Source organism: Anolis carolinensis, unplaced genomic scaffold (assembly GCF_035594765.1).
Source record: "Anolis carolinensis isolate JA03-04 unplaced genomic scaffold, rAnoCar3.1.pri scaffold_10, whole genome shotgun sequence".
NCBI classification, from domain to species: Eukaryota; Metazoa; Chordata; class Lepidosauria; order Squamata; family Dactyloidae; genus Anolis; species Anolis carolinensis.
The window spans coordinates 8246402-8269145 of record NW_026943821.1 but is presented as its reverse complement, the minus strand read 5'-3'; the positions used below and the strand labels follow the sequence as shown (position 1 = coordinate 8269145).

Genomic DNA, 22744 nt, shown 5'->3' with positions numbered 1-22744 from the left:
GGTTAAAATCCTTGGCGGAGACTCTCGCAAGCACGATTGGTGGAGATGAGAGACAGGGCCTTTGCAGTGGTGGCCCCTCACCTGTGGAACTCCCTCCCCAATGAGATCAGAACAGCCCCCTCCATTCTGTCTTTTAGGAAAAAAAAACTTAAGACATGGCTATGGGGCCAAGCATTTGAGCAGTAACTATAGAAGTTCAATCATTGAGAACTTTTAAAGTGACGGACTAATGGTCCTAGCCTAGACTACGATTTGGAACTTGTGGGATTGTAATTTGTTGTTTTAATTAATTTATGTTTTAATGTTTCATTTTAATTGTAATTGTTATTTTTGGAATTGTATGTCAGGCATCGAATTGCTGTCGGTTGTGAGGCCGCCCTGAGTCCCCTTTGCGGTGAGAAGGGTGGGATACAAGTATGGGAAATAAACAATAAACAAAACAAAACAATAAACAAAACCTTTAAGTCAGCAATCAAACTGGCACAAGGGTTTAATCCATTGACTCCATAACATAGTTAAAACACACAGACAAAACACAAAACCATTAAATAGATATACAGTAGAGTCTCACTTATCCAACATAAACGGGCCGGCAGAATGTTGGATAAGCGAATATGTTGGATAATAAGGAGGCATTAAGGAGAAGCCTATTAAACATCAAATTAGGTTATGATTTTACAAATGAAGCACCAAAACATCATGTTAGACAACAAATTTGGCAGAAAAAGTAGTTCAATACACAGTAATGCTATGTAGTAATTACTGTATTTATGAATTTAGCACCAAAATATCACGATATATTGAAAACATTGACTACAAAAATGCATTGGATAATCCAGAACACTGGATAAGCGAGTGTTGGATAAGTGAGACTCTACTGTATTAAAAACACAAATAAAGGTTAAATAAAACTCACTGGATCATCTCTGTCCTAAGGCCTAACTCAAAGGAGGGAGAAGCAGAACTGCGTACGATTTCATTGTTTGCTGGAGGAAAGGCAGGATAGACTTGTACCCTTAAAATTACATGTCTGAGCATTTGATTCCTTTCACAGGGCCACCGCTCTGTAAAGTAGATCTGGTTATGTGATGGCAATGAAATGAGAGTTAAGTGGCATGGACTTACCGTATATACTCGAGTATAAGCCGACCCGAATATAAGCCGAGGCACCTAATTTTAGCACAAAAAACTGGGAAAACTTATTGACTCGAGTATAAGCTGAGGGTGGGAAATGCAGCAGCTACTGGTAAATTTCAAAAATAAAATTAGATACCAATAAAATTACATTAATTGAGGCATCAGTGGGTTAAATGTTTTGAATATTTACTGTATTTCAAAGAAAAACAGTAAACTAACTCTATAAGTGGAAAAGCAACAATAACTTTATAATAATAATAATCATCATCATCATCAATAGCTTCATTTGTACCCTGCCCTATCTCTCTCCCCCTGGGGACTCAGACCAGCTTCCAACATAGTAACAGGGTAACATTAGGGTTAGTAGTAATAGTAACATTCAATGCCTACATAAATAATGCAGAGCTAGATATAGATCTATCATTATATATACTAATTTCACATGTGTATTTCCCCCTGAAACCTTTGCAAATCCTCTCTATGTGCATTTTCCTCCTGCAATATTTGCAAGCCCTATTTATCAATGTTTATATCTATCTAGACATCTGTGTGTGTGTGTGTGCGCGCACACACACACGAATTTCCCTCTGCACTTGCAAACATGTGAGGGTAAAATTCATATAAAATTCATATATAAAATTAATGTATACATATAGGAACAGATATACAGGTACATGGAAATCTCTAGTTATCTATATTTACATAGGATTTGCAAAGACCTGTAAACATATGAGGGGAAAATTCATATATTAATATATTTGTAGGGGGAACATCTATATAAATATTTAGAAGCCTTGGGGCATGCATTTACCCAAGGAAGAAATGCAAGCAAAGTCCCCCTAAAAACAACTTTGTCCTCTTTTCTCCTGCCCTTTCCCACTTCTTTTCTTTCTCCCTTTTTCAAACTCTAAAAGTAGCCAGAAAAGGCTTTTTTAAAAACTTCTCTCCCTCTCCCAAAAAAACCCACCTTATTTTTGTTTCCTTAGGAATAAAAAGAAATACACCCTTTTCCCCTCCTTCCCTCCCTTTGGACTCAAATGTTCTTGCAATAATAGTAGTAGTAGTAATAATAATAATAATAGTAATAGCAATGAATCGTGCAAATTTGCAAGAATAGCTTTTTTTTTCTTCCCCTTCTACCCTTGCAATCTGGCTTGCAAGGGTTTCTCTCACACTCTCCTTTCGCTTTTGAAAACATTAGCTTGTCTCTGTCTCTCTCAAAAAAATAAGATAACCAGCCTGGGAGGAGAAGCAGAGGACGGAGGTTCTGGAAAATTTATTTATTTATTTATTTATTTATTTATTTACAGCATTTATATTCCGCCCTTCTCACCCCGAAGGGGACTCAGGGCGGATCACATTATATACATATAGGGCAAACATTCAATGCCCATAAACACATTAAACAGAGACTGAGAGACACACGCAGAGGCAAGTTAACCTTCTTCTGAGGGGATGTTCGATTCTGGCCACAGGGGGGAGCAGCTGCTTCATCATCCACTCTGACGGCACTTCCTCATTCCAGGTCGTAAATTAGTTAATCTTGCCTCCCCACTTTATAAGTGGTACCTTATCTCCTACTTGATAGATGCAACTATCTTTCGGGTTGCTAGGTCAGCAATGAGCAGGGGCTATTTTTTATTTTTAATTGACGGGTGCTCACCCCGCCACGGGCTGGCCTCGAACTCATGACCTCATGGTCAGAGTGATTTAAGGCAGCTGCTCAACAGCTGCGCCACAGCCCAGAAAAGAAAACATACTGTGGCCTCCAGGCTCCGGCTGCTGGCTTGACCTTGACCCGAATATAAGCCGGGAGAGGCTTTTCCAGCTCATAAATAAGGGCTGAAAAACTTGGCTTATCTTCGAGTATATACGGTATCTTGTTTTGAGGCCACTTTGGAAAAGGAATGCTCATGTGATGGTAGATGCAGCCTCACAAAACTCGATGCCAATCACGAACTCAAAGCTTCTTGGCATCTAGCGCCCTTTTCCTTCCTTCTTTCTCACTTGGTTGACTTCTGCGGCTCCGGCTTTCTGATGCCGTCACTTTCTCCATCTGCCGGGGCCAGGGCTGAGATCAGGCAGGAAGGCCCCTGCCACTCCGTGCCCCCCGTGGGCCACGCTTCCCCTGATCCGGCTGCCAACAGAATCGCAACCTTGCCAAAGCAACGCCCGCCTTTGCTTCAGAACATGTTGGGAGAGGGAGGGTGCGAAACCCAGGGGAGGGTGGCCTCATGATGTGACGCTTAGTGGAACACGGCCTTCTCGTGATTTAAATGCTGGAAGGATTTTCCAAATGTGGATCTCGTGGTGCCAATGTCTTTTGTCCCTTTTGGGAGAGGAAGCTTTGGCCAACCGAAGAACGACTCTCTTGCTGCTGCTGTGTGCCTTCCAATAGTTTCTGACTTTCAATCCTGTCACTGGGTTTCTTGGCAACATTTGTTCAGATGGGATTGCCAAAACTTTACTCTTAAATGGGGAGAGAATGATGGTGATGGCAATCGCGATGCTATGTATTTATTAGGCATGTCCGATCGATGAAAAAAATGTTTCAATTCTCGTTTCTAAAGTAGGGGGCACTGGCGCTTCGATATAGAAAGTATTTCCGATTTTTTCACCCAAAAATTTCGGATATTTCCGAAAATTTGTAATGATTCTAAATGTTTCTAAAATGGCAGACGCGCATGCGCAATCGCCCAAAAAAAAGGAACGGGGGGGGGACTTTTACAGGGCTCTCCCGCCCTCATTTCTTGAGCTATCCTCATCAACCCTAGCCCCCACCTTTGCGTCCATCGTGGAAGCTTCTGATTGGCCGGGGAGCGGCAGCCGTGTTAGGCTGCACTAAGCTCCCATTCTAGGTAGGTTGCAGAAACAAAAAAAAATTTAAAAATATTTTTTAAAATATATTTTTAAAAAATTGGGGGAAAAAATTAACGAAACATTAAGAGACAATTAGAGAATGGGCCAACAATGGTTCGAATTACATTGCTGGTTGCGCTGTGAGACAATGTCTCGGAATGCATATCAAAAAGCGAGAACAATCCAAAATAATTCCAATATACGATTCAAAATGATTTTTTGGACATGTCTAGTATTTATATCCCAATTTTATTTCTTGACCGAGGTGTAAAGCATGATGTGCCCAAGTGAGTCTCCATGGTTGAGTGGGGATTCGAACTCTGGTCTCCAACAGTCAGAACACTACAACACTGATTCTCATAGTAATTTATTTATTTATTTACAGTATTTATATTCCGCCCTTCTCACCCTGAAAGGGACTCAGGGCAGATCACATTACACATATAAGGCAAACATTCAATGCCTTGACATACAACACTGATTCTCATAGTAATTCTTTGTGATAGATGATATTGCTGTAATGTAGACCAAGAGTGCATCCAGTATACTTACCCTGGAGTGACTGTTTCCAAACCCAATGCTGCTATCTTCCTCGTCCTCCTGAAAATTTCAATGCAGAGGCTGGATGGCCATCTGTCAGAGGTAATTTGATGGTGTGTTCCTGCATTGAGGTTGGACTGGATGGCTCTTGTGATCTCTTCCAATTCTATATTTACTTACTTACTTACTTACTTACTTACAGTATTTATATTCCGCCCTTCTCACCCCGAAGGGGACTCATGGCAGATTTCAATGCACATATACATGGCAAGCATTCAATGCCATTATTAGACATATGACATATAGTCAGACACAGAGGCAATTTAACATTTTCTAGCTTCCGGCTTCATGAGGGTATGCTTGATTCCGGCCACGGGGGAGTTGCTGCTTCATCATCCACTTGTGACACCGAGTCCTTGATGGTAGTACCTCCTCATTCCTTTCTGCACGCTGCTGGCAGTTTTATGGTGTTGTAAATTAGTTAAATTAGCCTCCCTGAATATAGTGGTGCCTAAATTTTCTACTCAACAGATGCAACTGTCTTTCGAGCTGTTTAGGTCAACAGCGAGCTAGACTATTAATAGTCAGGAGCTCAATCTGACCCGGGCTTTGATCCTAAGACCTCTTGGTCAATCGTGATTTATTGCAGCTTGTTACTAACCACCTGTGCCATAGCCCGGCCCTTCTATGGTTCCTCATTTATATCCTGCCTTGTACCCAAAGCTGGAAGTCATAGAATCAAAAATGTGAAAGAGACCACAAAGGCCATCTAGTCCAATCTCCTGTAATACAGTCTACTTAAGGTGGCTCGGAAAGGGTGAAAGACACAAAATGAAAATAATAATAATAATTTTATTCTTGTATCCCGCCCCATCTCCCTGTAGGGACTCGGGGCAGCTCACATGGGGCCTTACCCAACATCACAATATAAAAACAAATCAAAACACATAAATTTACAACAATAAATCAACAATATCAGTAAAACCATCATAAAAACAATATTGCAGGAAAAAGCGTTAAAAACAGATATAAAACACAAAAAGCGTTCACAAAGATTTAATATACTTTATTTCATTTCAGTTGTATCCCCCAAAATGGGTTTTAGGCAGCTTGCGACAAGGCCTATGAATTGAAACCCAAGTTTTTACAAGTTAGGAAACAAATAAACTGCCCTATTACAACATGCTATAAAATCATTTGGAAAACCTATAATCAAAATGCAAGTGAACTATTGCCAGAAATCTCTATCCACTTAGTGGTTACTTTGAAATTACTTTAAAGTAATCATTTCAAAGTGTTGAAAGACCTTTAATGCTTTCTCTCCTATTTGTCTTCTCCCGGGCAGGAAATCCCTCTATGTGAAAATTATAGATGTTGAAGAATACGAGAAGAAGGACAGCTTCTTCATAGAGCTGGGGCAGCCGCGATGGTTGAAACGGGGCATCTCAGGTAAGTGGAAGGAGGGGCATCTGTAGAGAAGAACTGTTCTTCTACAAGGTGGAAACAAGAGGCTGAGGCATGGTCTTCAAACTATGTTTAGGAAAATATGTTGTCGAAGGCTTTCATGGCCGGAATCACTGGGTTGCTGTGAGTTTTTCGGGCTGTATGGCCATGTTCCAGCAGCATTCTCTCCTGAGGCAACCTCAGAGGTTTCTGTTGGAAACTAGGCAAGGGAGGTTTATATATCTGTGGAAAGTCCAGGGTGGGGGAAAGAACTCTTGTCTGTTTGAGGCAAGTGTGAATGTAGCACTTGGCCACCTTGACTAGCATTGAATAGCCCTGCAGCTTCAAAGCCTGTCTGCTTCCTGCCTGGTGGGATTCTTTGTTGGGAGGTGTTAGCTGGCCCTGATGGTTTTCTCTCTGGAATTTCCATATTTCTGAGTGTTGTTTTTTATTTACTGTCCTGATACTGATCCAAGTACATGGACAATTTCAACAGAAAGGAGGAAAACCATGAAAATGAACAAAATCTGGCTACCAGTATTTTTAAAAAAACAAACTCCAAAATCAGGACAGTAAATAGAATGGAATTAATTATATATACCTTTTTAAGGTTTTTATAATGTGTTTTAACAATGTTATTAATAGATCTGTTTATATTGTTTTGTTTTTAGGATTGCATTTTGGGCATTAAATTTTGCCAATTTTTGTAAGCCGCCCTGAGTCCCCTCGGGTGAGAAGGGCGGGGTATAAATGTTGTAAATAAATAAATAAATAAATAAAATAAAAAGCAACACCAAAAAAGCAGGCGAATCCCAGACAGAAAAGAATCAGGGCCAGCTAAAACCTCCTAATAAATGATTCCCCAGGCAGGAAGCAGCCAGGCTTTGAAGCTGCAAGGCTATTCAATGCTAATCAAGGGCCTATTGCAACATTCACACTTGCTTCAAACAGACAGTTCTTTCTCCCACCCAGGACATTCCACAGATATATAAACCCCACTTGCCTAGTTTCCAACAGACCTCACAACCTCTGAGGATGCCTGCCATAGATGTGGGTAAAATGTCAGGAGAGAATGCTTCTGGAACATGGCCATGCAGCCTGGAAAACCCACAGCAACCCAATATAAAAATATAATTTTTATAAATACCGTACCTAAATCTCCAGAAACTGGAGGATACCAAAAGGTCATTTACAGGTTTAGAAGGAGGCTATTTTGGTCCTCTGGAGCTGTGCTTTGTTGAGATAATGTCAGCATGGAGAACTGTGGCATTGCTGGCTTCTGGGGTTGTGATTTTCTATCTTTAGATGATTTTCAACAATGGGAAGGGTATGCCAATGGTCTTCAAGGGTGACCAAATTCTCACCCCAAGCCACTGATGGTTCATTTCTTCTTTGGGATTTTAAAGCCATTGTAAATATACTCGAAAGACTAAGGGAGCTCTCGGAGTGCTGAATCTTACTTCCTTGGATGGATTCAGCACCTTGGAAAGTAACGCCCAAGGTGAATTAAGCAACCCACTGACTTGGGCACCACAAAATCACTACTGTTTTGAGCTAGGTTAGGGCCAGTCCTGGTAAATACACAATTTGAAGGCATTGTTTCAATGTCCTTGAGAGACCTAGCCGTCGTTTGGAAGCCGGGGGTGCTTTGAGGATGAGGTCCCTGTCGAATTTCCTTTGACGGCAGCTCCCCAGCCATTTCATTTCCTCCTTGTCTCTTCCCTTAGATCAGTGTGGTCCAACCCACAGCCCGTGGACCACATGCAGCCCACCAATTCATTTTTGTTGGCCCTTGCCCTTCTTACTGGAAAAATATTTTAAATATGTAATTTCCGGAAGAAATTAAAAACATAGCTATTCTGTTGTGCTTTTGAGTAGACAAGTCAGTTATAACCTGGCCCATATCTACATTGAAACTTGCCCTGTTTAGTTTGCTTCCCGTTCAGATTTATCTTCCCTACCTCTTGTATCTATTTGATGTATGTCGTATTTGTAATAGACACTCCCTAAATCAGTTTTGATTATCGCCCAGATGTTATCCTATATTGGACCTTTAATGCCTGGAGGATTGTTTAACATTTTAACTATGCCGATTTTAACTATGACCTGTTTAAATTGTTTTTAAATTGTGTTGTCTGATGTCTAAATAGTTATTTTATGATTTTATGTGATTGTATTGAGCTTGTTCCCCGTGTGTTCCCCGAGTCCCCTACTGGGGAGATGGAGGCGGCATACAAAAATAAATTTATTATTATTATTATTAACAAGCTTGGGGACCCGGCGGTGCCCGGGTTATTAGTAGACGGCATTGAGTTGTTTGGGGATGTGAGGAAATATCACTTAAGTTTGGTCCAGATAAGTCATCAGCTGGGTTCAGTGCTGTCTGTATAAGAGTGAACTACAACTTCCAGAGCCAAAGGGCAAACACCCCAAAACCCTGCCTGTATGCTCAGTTGGGCATTATGAGGCAGTGTGGCAAGTTTGGTCCAGATTCGAAGTCTGCTGGGTTCAGTGCTGTCTGTATAAGGATGAACTACAACTCCCAGAGCAAGAAGTGAGTGATGCTACTTTGTCCATCCTCCCCCAATCTGCTCCAGGACGGAAAGGGTTTCACGGGGGTTCTGTGTGCCAAGTTTGGTCCAGTTCTGTCACTGCTGGGCGTCACAGTGGCCTATGGGAGTCCTAGCAATTGAAAGCACTACAAATCCCATCACCCATGGGCCATCGTCCTGCAAATGGCACCAGGGCGTAAAGTGCATCATGGGGATTAAGTGTGTCAAGTTTGGTCCAGATCCGTCATTCGTGGCGGTCGTAGTTGTCCGTGTAAGTGGCAGCCAGTCAGAAAGCTGCCACATACATACACACATACATACATACCCACAAACTTGCATACAAACACTGACTTTTATTATATACTAGCTTGGGGACCCGGCGATGCCTGGGTCATTTGAGAATGGTATTATTTCTCTTTTAATGTTATGTATTCTGTTTGGAGTGGGTGAACTACAATTCTCAGAATCGTGGCTGAATCCTCCCCAAACCCTGCCAGTATTATAAGTTGGCCATTTTGGGTGTGTGTACCAGGTGTGATGCAGTACTGTCTGGATGGGGGTGAACTACTGCAATTTCCAGATTTTCGGGGGAATTGCCCCGAAATATCTATCAGTATCCACAGCAATATTCAGTCTGTGGTCTAGATTCGTCATTGGCTGGGTTCAGTGGTCTTTGGGTGGAGGTGAAGTACAATTCCCAAAATCAAGGCCCCTTCCCACAAATACCTGCAGTATGTTCAGTAGGTCATGAGGCTTTTCTGTGTGACGTCTGGTCCTAGTGCATTGTCGGTGGGGGTCAGTGTTTATCTGGGTGCAGGTGAACTATAACTCCCTTTTTCCCAAACTTGTCCAATATGTTGTATTGGTTATGAGGGCTCTGTGTAGCAAGTGTGATGCTCATTCATTGCAGGTGAACTATAAATCCCATTACCTACTACTCCCCAACTTCCAGTCCAGTTCCCCTCCAAACCTACCAGTAGTCAAATCTGGGCATATGGGGTCTGCATGGCAAGTTTGGCCGAGAGCCATCATTGTTTGGGTTCATAGCGTTCTGGGTGTAGGTGAACTACAACTCCTCTATATTCCTCAGTAGGAGTGACAGTGCTCTGACTTGATGCAGGGTGAACTACAACTTCCACCATGTGGAGTCAATCCCTAAACTCCTCCAGTAAGTTTAGTTGCAGCTCAGTTCTGCTCTGTTTGTTATGCAGAGAGATTGGAAAGGAAAGGGCAGTGGGCGGGGCCATGCAAATTCCACAGCAATGGAGAACCCTGGGATGCCTGCCTGTGGTGGAAGAAAAAGCAAAATCTAGGATGAAATGGTCCCCAAACGAAAGCATTCCTTGGGTGGTGGGCTGTGGTGTTTGGGGAGGGCATTGGCAGGGGCTGGGCTGCATGTTCATGGCGCTCGCTGTAACCGTAATGTCAATGCAAAAGGGTGACTTGCTGGATTCTTAACTCTGGGAACTATAGCCTGTTTGTGGAGGCCAGAGGCTGTCTGTGTGAGCAGACATCTGTGCCATATACACACATATGGGTTTTTTTTTGCTTTTATTATGGATTTAGATATAGATATAGATTATGTGTTATTTTAATTATGTAATTCAATATGAATTATGTAATGCGTTTTCTTTCTGGAGTGTCTCTGGCTCTCACATTCCTATACTAAAGTTTGATTGGCCCTCGGATTACTAAAGGTTGGACCACACTGCCTTAGATCATGAATCTCTGTGTCTCTTTACTGACAAACGGCATAATCTCTCTGTCTTTCTTTCTCTCTCTTTTTTCCCTTGACTTGCAGCCCTTTTGCTCAATCAAGGTAAGCTTTTCTTCCACCCTTTCCTAACTCCATCCCCCTTTCCAATGCTCTGAATCCCTTCCAGGTATACACATATCTCATTACATGCCATGAGATTTCCTGACACCGTGGCTAGTGAGGCTCTCCTCACAGCCTGGAATTGCATCCCATGATATGTTCATTTCTTTCTGTGTCTAAGAGTTTATTATATCTGTCATGTAGCTCACAAATGAAGAAAACCAATAACAACTTATCAAGATGCTCTTGGACTTTAATCACCGACATCACTTACCATTGGCTATGCTGATGGATAGAATTCGGAGCCAAACAGCCTCTCCTGGATATATTGTCGAAGGTTTTCATGGCCGGAATCACTGGGTTGCTGTGAGTTTTTTGGGCTGTATGGCCATGTTCCAGCAGCATTCTCTCCTGATGTTTTGCCTACATCTGTGGCTAATGGCATCTTCCAAAAATCTGATTAAGGTTAAAACGGTTTTCCCCTGACGTTAAGTCCAGTCATGTCTGACTCTGGGGGTTGGTTCTCATCTCCATTTCTAAGCCGAAGAGCCGGCGTTGTCTGTAGACACCTCCAAGGTCATGTGGCCGGCATGACTGCATGGAGCGCCGTTACTAGTATACAATATAAAATACAATATAATATATATAAAAATATTGTATATACTTATAATATTCATAATAATATTATAATGTAATACAATATTATATGAATAATAAGACAATATAATAATATTAATTTTATCTATATATATAAAAGGGTAATGAAATTTCAGCCTAGGACAAAACAACAAAACTAAACACCCCACAACCTCGAAAATTGACAGCACAACCCCTCATCCACGCCTCTACGTTCATACGACAAAAAGAAAAGAAAAATAAAGTCTTAATTAGAGGGAGAGGAATAATTGTTTTTATCCATTGCTGCCAGTTAGAAGGCTAAGCTCTGCCCACTTTGTCTCCTAGCGACCCACTCAGCCCAGGGGACAGGCAGAGTTAGGCCTCACTTAGGCCTCTTCCACACTGCCGATAAAATACAGATTATCAGCTTTTAACTGGATTATATGGCAGTGTAGACTCAAGGCCCTTCCACACAGCTATATAACCCATTTATAATCTTATATTATCTGCTTTGAACTGGATTATCTTCACTCCATACTGCCATATAATCCACTTCAGTGTGCATTTTATACAGTTGTGAAGAAGGGGCCTCATATATTCCAGTTCTAATCAGATAATTCCTCAATATTTTATTTCCCTTACCACCATACTTCGCCACAGCAATGCGTGGCCGGGCACAGCTAGTATTATATATTACATGTAATATTATTAATAATATTACAGTATAGTGATATGGTACAATATAATAATTTAATGCTAATATTGTGCTATGCTAATAATATATTGTATGTACATATGATGTGTAAGCCGCTCTGAGTCCCCTTCGGGGTGAGAAGGGCGGGATATAAATGCAGTAAATAAATAAATAAATTTTAAAAATCAGAATCAACTCAGTAAATAATGAATAGCACTCAGAAACAGGAGAAGTCCAGACAACAAGCAATCAAGGGCCAGTTAACACCTCCCAAACAGAGGATGCCTCCAGGCAACAAAGGCCAGGCTACCTCCATGCAGATACTCTCACTGATTGACTTTGCAAACTTCATGGCTACTCAAATGCTAATTCAAGCTTGCTATTGTAATATTCTCAGTTTCTTAAAGACACAAGGGTTTTTTCTCAGACCCTGGACATTCCACAGGCAGATATAGATATAGAGATATAGAGATATAGATATACTCCACTTGCTTCATTGCCAACAGAACCTATGAAGATGCCAGCCAGAAGATGCAGGCGAAACGTCAGGAGAGAATGCTGCCCATATAGCCCAAAAAACTCACAGCAACCCAGTCTCTGTTGGATTATGCCTTCCCCATACCTACCTACCTACCTACCGCAGAGGAGTGCCACATGTAACTGGTAATGCAGTCCTATGCTTGTTTACTCCAGAGTAGATCTTATTTACACCAATGGGGTTTACTCCAAAGTAAGTGAGTATACGATTGCAGCCTGAGTCAGGGTTTAAGATTCCGGTTTGGAGGATTGGATATTTTCTTATTTAATGTATACGTTAGGTAAAGGTAAAGGTTTTCCCCTGATGTTAAGTCCAGTCGTGACCGACTCTGGGGGTTGGTGCTCATCTCCATTTCTAAGCCGAAGAGCCAGCGTTGTCCGTAGACACCTCCAAGGTCATGTGGCCAGCATGACTGCATGGAGCGCCGTTACCTTCCCGTCGGAGCGGTACCTATTGATCTACTCACATTGGCATGTTTTCAAACTGCTAGGTTGGCAGGAGCTGGAGCTAACAGCAGGCACTCATTCCGCTCCCGGGGATTGAACCTGGGACCTTTCGGTCTCCAACTCAGTGCTTTAACACACTTCGCCACCGGGGCTCCTATAATGTATATGTTAAAAGGGTAAAGGTTTCCCCTGACGTTAAGTCCAGTCGTGACCGACTCTGGGGGTTGGTGCTCATTTCCATTACTAAGCCGAAGAGCCAGCCTTGTCTGTAGACACTTCCAAGGTCATGTGGCCGGCATGACTGCATGGAGCGCCGTTACCTTCCCACCAGAGCGGTACCTATTGATCTACTCACATTGGTATGTTTTCGAACTGCTAGGTTGGCAGGAGCTGGAGCTAACAGCGGCTGCTCACGCCACTCCCGGGATTTGAACCTGGGACCTTTCGGTCTCCAGCTCAGTGCTTTAACGCACTTTGCCACCGGGGTTCCTATAATGTATCTAGATGCTGTTTTAAGTTTTAATATATCAATGGTTTTAAATTGTGTTTATATGTTTATTGTTTCTATTATTTTATGTTTTTTTTAATTTTCTTTGTATAATGAGGCATTTAATTTTTGCCTAAATGTATATTGTATGCCGCTCTGAGTCCCCTACGCGGTGAGAAGAGCGGGATAGAAATGAAGTTAATAATAATAATAATAATAATAATAATAATAATAATAATAATAATAATAAAAAAATGTCTGGTGTGTTGTGTTCCAGAACTTTGTCAGTCTGTGGGACTTCCGAATCCAGACTGACAAAGTTCTGGAACACAACACACCAGACATCACAGTTGTGGAAAAGAAAAAGGTTTGGATCATTGATGTTGCCATCCCAGGTGACAGTCGCATTGACGAAAAACAACAAGAAAAACTCAGCCGCTATCAGGACCTCAAGATTGAACTTCAAAGACTCTGGCAGAAACCAGTGCAGGTGGTCCCGGTGGTGATGGGCACACTGGGTGCCGTGCCAAAAGATCTCAGCCGGCATTTGGAAACAATAGACATTGACAAAATTACGATCTGCCAGCTGATATGAAATCCAGCATATCTATCTTGTTTGCTGTGTCATAATAACATAATATATGTTACAAGAACAAAAATAAGACAGTGCCATATTCTAGAACAGGCATGGGTAAACCTTGGCCCTCCCTCCAGGTGTTTTGGACTTCAACTCCCACAATTCCTAACATCCTCAGGCCCCTTCCTTTTCCCCCTCAGCCGCTTGAGCATGTGTGTGTGTGTTTGTGAAAGAAAGTAAGAAAGCCCATATGTATTTTGTTCACACCTCCCCGCTTGTGTACGAGAAAGAAAGACACCTCCATGGCAATCCTATTGTGAAACTGTAAGGCAACAATAGGCCTTCCTTGCAGGAATGGAGTTGAATTTCTCCTGATGAGAGAGAAAAGAGAGAGAAGGAACATATGTGTTGTCTTCACACCTCCTTGCTGGAGTGCGAGAAAGAAGCACATCTCTCATGGAAAGGGGATCTTAAAACAATAGGACATCCCCATAAGAATGGATGCTCCCGGCTTATAGACAGGAGGAGGAACAGGGAGCCCTGCAAGCAGAGGAGCGGACGCCTTCTGCGCAACATCTGTGCCCAGGCAAAGGAGTGCTGTGTGCGCGGGGGCGAGGGAATGCCACCCGAGAGAGAGAGAGAGAGAGAGAGAGAGAGAGAGAGAGAGAGAGAGAGAGAAGTGCGTGGGAGAAAGTGTGCGCACACTGGCACATTAGCCGCATGTGTGCGGGGGAAGAGAAGGAGTGTGTGGGAGAAAACCTATGCAGTTGGGAAGAGGCGGAGATGAAAAGGGATGGAGGGGATTCTCACCTGCGTGAAAGAGAGAGAGCATTGGGTCAAGGTATGAATTGGGGATGGAGACTTTGTTCTGGGGAAGGAGGATTTCTTTTTCCGCAGGCCCAAAAATGCAGGTAGACAGTGGAAAGAGAGAGAAAGAGACAGGCAGACCAACACCGGAGCCTCTTTGCATTCTTTCCAATGTCTGACACTATATTTGCAGTGTGTTTAATCCTCACTCTCATAATTACATAGGGAAAGGGCTGAACCGCACTAACCATCTTTATACAAACTGTATTATCCGCCATAGAATAGTAGAGTTGGAAGAGACCTCATGGGCCATCCAGTCCAACCCACTGCAAAGAAGCAGGAAATCGCATTCAAAGCACCCCCAACAGATGGCCATCCAGCCTCTGTTTAAAAGCCTCCAAAGAAGGAGCCTCCACCACAGTCCGGGGGAGAGAGTTCCACTGTCGAACAGCCCTCACAGTGAGGAAGTTCTTCCTGATGTTCAGGTGGAATCTCCTTTCCTGTAGTTTGAAGCCATTGTTCCGTGTCCTAGTCTGCAGGGCCGCAGAAAACAAGCTTGCTCCCTCCTCCCTATGACTTCCCCTCACGTATTTGTACATGGCTATCATGTCTCCTCTCAGCCTTCTCTTCTGCAGGCTAAACATGCCAAGCTCTTTAAGCCTCTCCTCATAGGGCTTGTTCTCCAGACCCTTAATCATTTTAGTCGCCCTCCTCTGGACGCTTTCCAGCTTGTCAACATCTCCCTTCATCTGCGGTGCCCAAAATTGGACACAGTATTCCAGGTGTGGTCTGACCAAGGCAGAATAGAATAGATGGGGAGCAGGACTTCCCTGGATCTAGACGCTATACCCCTATTGATGCAGGCCAGAATCCCGTTGGCTTTTTTAGCTGCCGCATCACATTGTTGGCTCATGTTTAACTTGTTGTCCACGAGGACTCCAAGGTCTTTTTCGCACACACTGCTGTCAAGCCAGGCGTCCCCCATTCTGTATCTTTGCATTCCATTTTTTTTGCCGAAGTGAAGTATCTTGCATTTGTCCCTGTTGAACTTCATTTTGTTAGTTTCGGCCCATCTCTCTAGTCTGTCAAGATCGTTTTGAATTCTGCTCCTGTCTTCTGGAGTGTTAGCTATCCCTCCCAATTTTGTGTCGTCTGCAAACTTGATGATCGTGCCTTCTAACCCTTCGTCTAAGTTGTTAATAAAGATGTTGAACAGAACCGGGCCCAGGACGGAGCCCTGCGGCACTCCACTTGTCACTTCTTTCCATGATGAAGACGACGCATTGGTGAGCACCCTTTGGGTTCGTTCGCTTAGCCAATTACAGATCCACCTAACCGTAGTTTTGTCTAGCCCACATTTTACTAGTTTGTTTGCCAGAAGGTTGTGGGGGACTTTGTCGTGGGGGACTTTGTCAAAAGCCTTACTGAAATCCAGGTACACTACATCCACAGCATTCCCTGTATCGACCCAACTCGTAACTCTATCAAAAAAAGAGATCAGATTAGTCTGGCATGACTTGTTTTTGGTAAATCCGTGTTGACTATTAGCAATGACCGCATTTGTTTCTAAGTGTTCGCAGACCACTTCCTTAATGATCTTTTCCAGAATCTTGCCTGGTATCGATGTGAGGCTGACCGGACGGTAATTGTTTGGGTCGTTCTTTTTTCCCTTCTTGAAGATAGGGACCACATTCGCCCTCCTCCAATCTGCTGGGACTTCTCCCGTTCTCCAAGAACTCTCGAAGATAATTGCCAGTGGTTCTGAAATAACTTCCGCTAGTTCCTTCAATACTCTTGGATGTAGCTGATCTGGCCCTGAGGACTTGAATTTGTTTAGAGAGGCCAGGTGTTCCTGGACAACTTGTTTCCCTATTTGGGGTTGGATTTCCCCCAATCCTTCGTCCATTCCATGTTGCTGAGGTTGAAGATGGCTTTCTTTTTGTGAGAAGACAGAGGCAAAGAAGGCATTAAGCAGTTCTGTCTTTTCCCTGTCCCCTGTCGCCATCACCCCATCTTCTCCTTGCAGTGGCCCTATCGCCTCCTTTTTCTTCCTTTTTCTACCAACGTAAGCAAAAAAGCCTTTTTTGCCTGCTTTGTTGTCCCATTGTGTCACGGGGAATGCACACTAGCCGTTTCTGCAATCCCGGTGAAGAAAGAGGTAATGCGCTGACAAAGAGTGAATCCATGTCCAAGAATGCGCATTACCATGTTTCCCCAAAAATAAGACAGTGTCTTATATTATTTTTTGCTCCCAAAGATGCGCAAGGTCTTATTTTCAGGGGATGTCTTATTTTTCCATGAAGAAGAATTCACATTTATTGTTGAACAAAAAAAGGAACATTTATTCTATACTGTACAGTAGTTGTCATCACAAACTAACATAACCAAACCAGACAAACTGTGACTTCTGTCAAGAATTTCTTGTTACTACCATTATTTTCATATACAACTGGTATGTACATTTACCAATCCTGCATGCTATGGTGTTCATTGGGCATGCTTCCAAACAAAAGCTTTGCTAGGTCTTACTTTCGGGGGAGGCCTTATATTTAGCAATTCAGCAAAACCTCTACTAGGTCTTATTTTTTAGGGATGTCTTATTTTAGGGGAAACAGGGTAACATTGGCCGCAATCCTGTTTTGTAAAAACACGGAATAAAGACCACAAATGCTTGGGAAAGTGGAAGGCAATGAACAGGAAGACTAAAGTAAACTACAGGTGATTCAACTACATTAAGGACTCAGCTACCTTGTGTTATCGAAGGCTTTCATGGACGGAATCACTGAGCTGCTGTGAGTTTTACGGACTGTATGGCCATGTTGCGGAAGCACTCTCTCCTGACGTTTCACCCACATCTATAGCAGGCATCCCCAGAGGTTGTGAGGTCTGTTAGAAACTAGGCAAGTGTCAATCAAGGAAGCCACAGCCCTGAGTTTGCAAGACCCAAGGATTTTATTCTGGAGGGTTCTCATCCCAAGTCACTATATTTTGACTAGATGGCAAGTCATAGAATCATAGAGTTGGAAGAGACCTCCTAGGCCATCCAGTCCAACCCCTTTCTGCCAATAAGCAGGAAATCACATTCAAAGCACCCCTGACAGATGGCCATCCAGCCTCTGCTTAAAAGCATCCAAAGAAGGAGCCTCCACTACACTCCAAGGCAGAGAGTTCCACTGCTGAACAGCTCTCATAGTGAGGAAGTTCTTCCTAATGTTCAGGTGGAACACAACAACTAATGGTACGAAAAAAGCAATGAGTAACAGAGTGAACTGCTGGCCAAACAGTGAAACAAATAACAACAAATTGCTTTTCAGAACACTATGGTTTAAATCTGGTTTGTTAGTCCCAAGCAGAGTAGGTCCACTCTGTCAATTGCTTAATGGTGAACCAATATTATCAGAAAATCCAATGGATAGAATGGCTCTACTGTAGTCGGGACTAACAAGATTTAGTACCCTATGAAAGGAGTCCACTCATGTAACTCTTCGTATGCAGGATTTTATTTACTTATTTATTTATAGTATTTATACCCTGCCCTTCCCACCCCGAAAGGGACTCAGAGCAGCTTACAGAACACACATGCGGCAAACATTCAATGCCGATTATACAATTAACAAGGACAGACAACACAGAAAAGGCAGTTTTTCCCATCTTATTTCCGGCATCTTGGAGGCTGTGCTCGACTCCGGCCACAAGTGGTGCTGTGGCTCCAGCTTCCATGCTGAGGAGCTTTCCTCTGATCGATGTCCTTAAGGGTGCCTTTATTACCTCCCCGCTAAAAGCGGTACCTATTTATCTACTCGCATTTCTGTTTTTGACCTGCTAGGTAGCCAGGTGAGCTGAGACTAACTGCAGGTACTCACCCCAACCCAAGCTCGAACTGTTGATCTTTCGATCGGCAAGACTATTCTGCAGCACAGTGGTTTAGCCTGCTGTGCTAAGCCCAGCATGAAACTGAATATGTCCCAGTTTGGTAGGGTCAGTCTCAGGCCCCTTCTATGCTAATATATAACCCAGATTATCAAGCAGATAATCCACATGCTTTGAACTAGATTAAAACTGCTTTGAACTGGATTATAAGAGTCTATATTGCCACATAATCCAGTTCAAATCAGATAATCTGGATTTCACAGGGCAGTGTAGAAGGGACCTCAGTGAATCCTCTGCCATCCCACTTTTTCAGGTGCTTCTAAAATGTCCTGGTTTCTCTTTTCACACTTTCTCCCTTGGCCCTTAACTTGCTTCAATGGATACAAACTGATTTCAAAGAGCAAAAGTTGTTTACATTGTATTAACTTAGCAGGGAAAGAGAAGAACGGGCAGTGTCTTTCCAGTAGGATCAAGCAAAATCAAATTGCAGCAGTATCTCTTAACTTGTGTCTTGATCCTCATTAATAACGTTTACCATCCTGGATACATTTTAATATTGCTCGGCCACACTTCTTCCAGTTTTATCTGTGAGTTGTTGAATAGTGTTGTGCTTTGAGCACAACTATACTCTGGAGAACAGATTTCTCCAGATTGCGTCAATTTAGTGTATTATTTAATTTTGGGAATTGTGGGAGTTGAAGTCCAAAACACCTGGAGGGCCGAAGTTTGCCCATACCTGGTTTAGAAGACACTAGCATCAAATGGTTGTGCTTATAATAGATTTGACAGTTGCGGGGACAGATGCGCCATTACCTTCCCGCCAGAGCGGTACCTATTGATCTACTCACATTTGCATGTTTTAGAACTGCTAGGTTGGCAGAAGCTGGGGCTAACAGCGGGTGCTCATTCCTCTCTCCGGATTCGAACCTGTGACCTTTCGGTCTGCAAGTTCAGCAGCTCAGCACTTTAATCCGCTGCGCCACCGGGGTCCCCATTAACATAATAAAATAGTCAAATAGTAACAGTAACATGGAGCCCCCAGTGGCGCAGTGTGTTAAAGTGCTGAGCTGCCAAACTTGCGGACCGAAATGTCACAGGTTCGAATCTGGGGAGCGGAGTGAGCACCCGCTGTTAGCTCCAGCTCATGCCAGTGACCACATGACCTTGGAGGTGTCTACGGACAACGCCGGCTCTTCGGCTTAGAAATGGAGATGAGCACCAACCCCCAGAGTCAGACATGACTGGACTTAACGTCAGGGGAAACCTTTACCTTTACCTCTTGCAAAAAAGGAGAAAGGGGCCACTCCCTGCTCCCTGATGACCTATTTTTCTGCATGCAAGGAGAGAAACTCTCCCCATATGGAAACCAAATTAGAACAGATAAGATCAACCTGTCATTCTGCAGGCGGGATACTATCTATGGGCAATTGCTTCCCAAATGAAAATTCATGATCTGAGGTTTCCCAGAGGAAGAATTGTGTTACATAGGACTGGGAGCCAGCTGTGACCTTAATATCTCATGTCGCAGGGGAAGTCAGCAACTGGCTCCATTGCACAGATGCTGTATATCCTAGGTCATTTTCTAAACTACATCAGGTTCCCAGTTCTGTGCCTCAGGAACAAGGAGGCACTCAGAATACTTTTGCTAAAATTTCCACTGTCCCTATAGATTAGCATTTCTCAACCTGCGGGTTGGGACCCTTGGGGGGTCACCAGGGGGTGTCAGAGGAGTCGCCAAAAACTATCAGTAAACACATATTTCTAATTGTCTTAGGAACCCCTTTGACAGAGAAGACTGAAGATTTCTCTGCCTGTCATGGGGGTTCTGTGTGGGAAGTTTGGCTCAATTCTATCAATCGTGGGGTTCAGAATACTTTTTGATTGTAGGTGAACTATATATCCCAGCAACTACAACTCCCAAATATTAAAGCCTATTTTCCCCAAACTCCACCAGTGTTCACATTTGGGCATATTGAGTACTAGTGCCAAGTTTGGTCCAGATCCATCATTGTTTGAGTCCACAGTGCTACAACTCCAAAACTCAAGGTCTGTGTCCACCAAACCCTTCCAGTATTTTCTGTTGGTCATGGGAGTTCTGTGTGCCAAGATTGGTTCAATTCCATCATTGGTGGAGTTCAAAATGCTCTTTGATTGTAGGTGAACTATAAATCCCAGCAACTACAACTCCTAAACGACAAAATCATTCCTCCCCTTGTGCCAAATTTGGTCCAGTGAATGAAAATACATCCTGCATGTCAGATGTTTACATTATGATTCATAACAGTAGCAAAATGACAGTTATGAAGTAGCAACGAAAATAATTTTATGGTTGGGGGTCACCACAACATTAGGAATTGTATTCAGGGGTCGCGGCATTAGGAAGGTTGAGAACCACTGCGATAGATTGTTCTTTCTCAGAAGATTCAGTATCAAAGGTCTGCTAGTTATGGTTGCATTGTCTTGGTCAGTAAAACTCTTTGTTGTGGTTCATGCTGTGCTTTCCCTAAATCAGTAGATGCAGACAAAAAGCTCTCTGCTGAAGAAGAGGAGGCCCGGCGGATTGCTGAGATGGGAAAGCCCATCCTTGGGGAAAACGCCCGCCTGGAAGTCATCATTGAGGAATCCTATGATTTCAAGGTAAGGAGAGCAGCATGTGGTTCCAAAAGTCTCCTTCCATCCCAACACTTGGCTTGGAAATGATGAAGGACGGTTTGGTGCGGAGGAAAATCATTAGGATCATGCCATCTTGAAAGGGGAGAATTAAATTCATTGGCTGGATGCTCTCCATGTACAACGGCTCCTTTTGTAAATGGCACTCACAATGCCTTTATACGTACAGAGGAGGAACATGTAGACTTCTCTAAGAAGTCACGCCGGAGATGAGTTCTTTGGGAATAATTGGGTGCTAGAGTAAATCAGACCTCAACCTTCCCTAGAACTCAAGATGACTAAACTGAGACTGCCATACTTTAGCCATATCATGAGAAGGTGGACTCACTAGAAAAGATGATAATCTTGGTAACACAGAAGGTAGCAGGATAAGAGGAAGTCCACATTACAGGTGGATAAACCCAATCAAGGAAGACATCGTTCTGGGTCTATAAGATATGAGCCGGTCAGTTGAGGATAGGACAACATATGTTGGAGGTTGTAGATATAAATAAATAGAAGCTCTACCACAGTTTCTGAATCAATATAAACCCTGCAGTATAATAAAGTGTCACTCAGGCTTGTGTAACAAGTAACAGTATCTTTGCTTCAGTTCAAAAGATCAAACAGGGCAACAATATATACAGCAGTCTTTCTGAATTCACACAGACAACTGAGGGAATAAACAGTCCCTTTAAACAGTAATTAAATATGCCTCATTTGCCTTAAAAATATTCAGGCTTCAGAGAGTTGGCAACCACTTCCTTTCTGACCATTTCCAGTTAGCGCTCTCTTCTCTCTCCGAGGTCAAAGTGGCAGTTAAAACCGTTTACCTCCACAGCAAGCTAGATACAGTAGCCAATTGGAATTCTGGCTTCTGGCTGGCTCAGCCAATCAGTTGCCGACACATACCTTTCCAGTCAGCCCATTATATCATGGTGCCTTTTACAAATCCTCACAACATAGAGGTCTCCCTTTGTATGGTCACCATCAATCAGAGTCAACTTCATAGTAGTTAACAATAATAACAACAGTTTTGGTTTGAAGCAGTGCACCAGGCATTAGGTTGGCAATATGCAGGCATCTGCTATTCCTGTTGGGCCACACATTGCCCCAGCCTCCTGCTTACATACTTTAGATGTGCCAGGAATGAAAGCAAGCAATGTGCACAATAGAGATTGTTCCATTCACTACATCAAAGGGAGGAATGGGATTTGGAAAGTTGGCTGTGAAATCAGCTGGCTGCAGGCAAGAAAGAAAGAATGCTCATGCTGGGCCACAATTCTCCTCTTCCATTGCCAATGAATGGCAAGTAATGCAAGCTGCCATCACTGCGGAGCAAAGGATGCCATCTAATCTCCCGGATTGGAAAGGGACAGAGGCAACAACCATTGGAACAAGAAGCAATGCAAACTGTGCTCACTGTGGCAAATGATGCAGATGGCAACGGATGGAGATGGTGGCAAACGATAGAAGCTACTATCCTTGTGTTGCAAATGATGGAGGTCCTTGTTTGTGACTTTTAAAGGGCAGAGCTGTCATGATTGTATGGCAAGCAAATGAAAGGGCTACCACTGGTTAGTAAATGATGGAAATTACCATCCATCAAAAGCTGCCGTCGTTGAGTGGCAAATGATGGAAGAGTGTAGCTCAACATAATAGGAAGGAAAAAGGTTTTAGCCTGCCGCCAGGATAGCGGGGAGCAGACCAT

General features: G+C 43.1%; 1 protein-coding gene across 5 annotated transcripts in view; it reads left to right on the top strand.

Moving 5' to 3' along the window:
* slc8a2 (solute carrier family 8 member A2) overlaps nucleotides 1-22744 on the top strand; it is a 179981-nt gene that overhangs the window by 129736 nt on the left and 27501 nt on the right. For 2 of the 5 annotated variants that reach the window (XM_062962398.1, XM_062962399.1), the window contains exons 3-5: nucleotides 5882-5985; nucleotides 10333-10350; nucleotides 20897-21021. In XM_062962398.1, coding sequence (XP_062818468.1) covers nucleotides 5882-5985; nucleotides 10333-10350; nucleotides 20897-21021 — 247 coding nt within the window. Of the gene's footprint in view, nucleotides 1-5881; nucleotides 5986-10332; nucleotides 10351-13381; nucleotides 14549-20896; nucleotides 21022-22744 lie in introns of those variants that run through there. The other 3 variants (XM_062962400.1, XM_062962401.1, XM_008121520.3) reach the window with 3 other exon arrangements.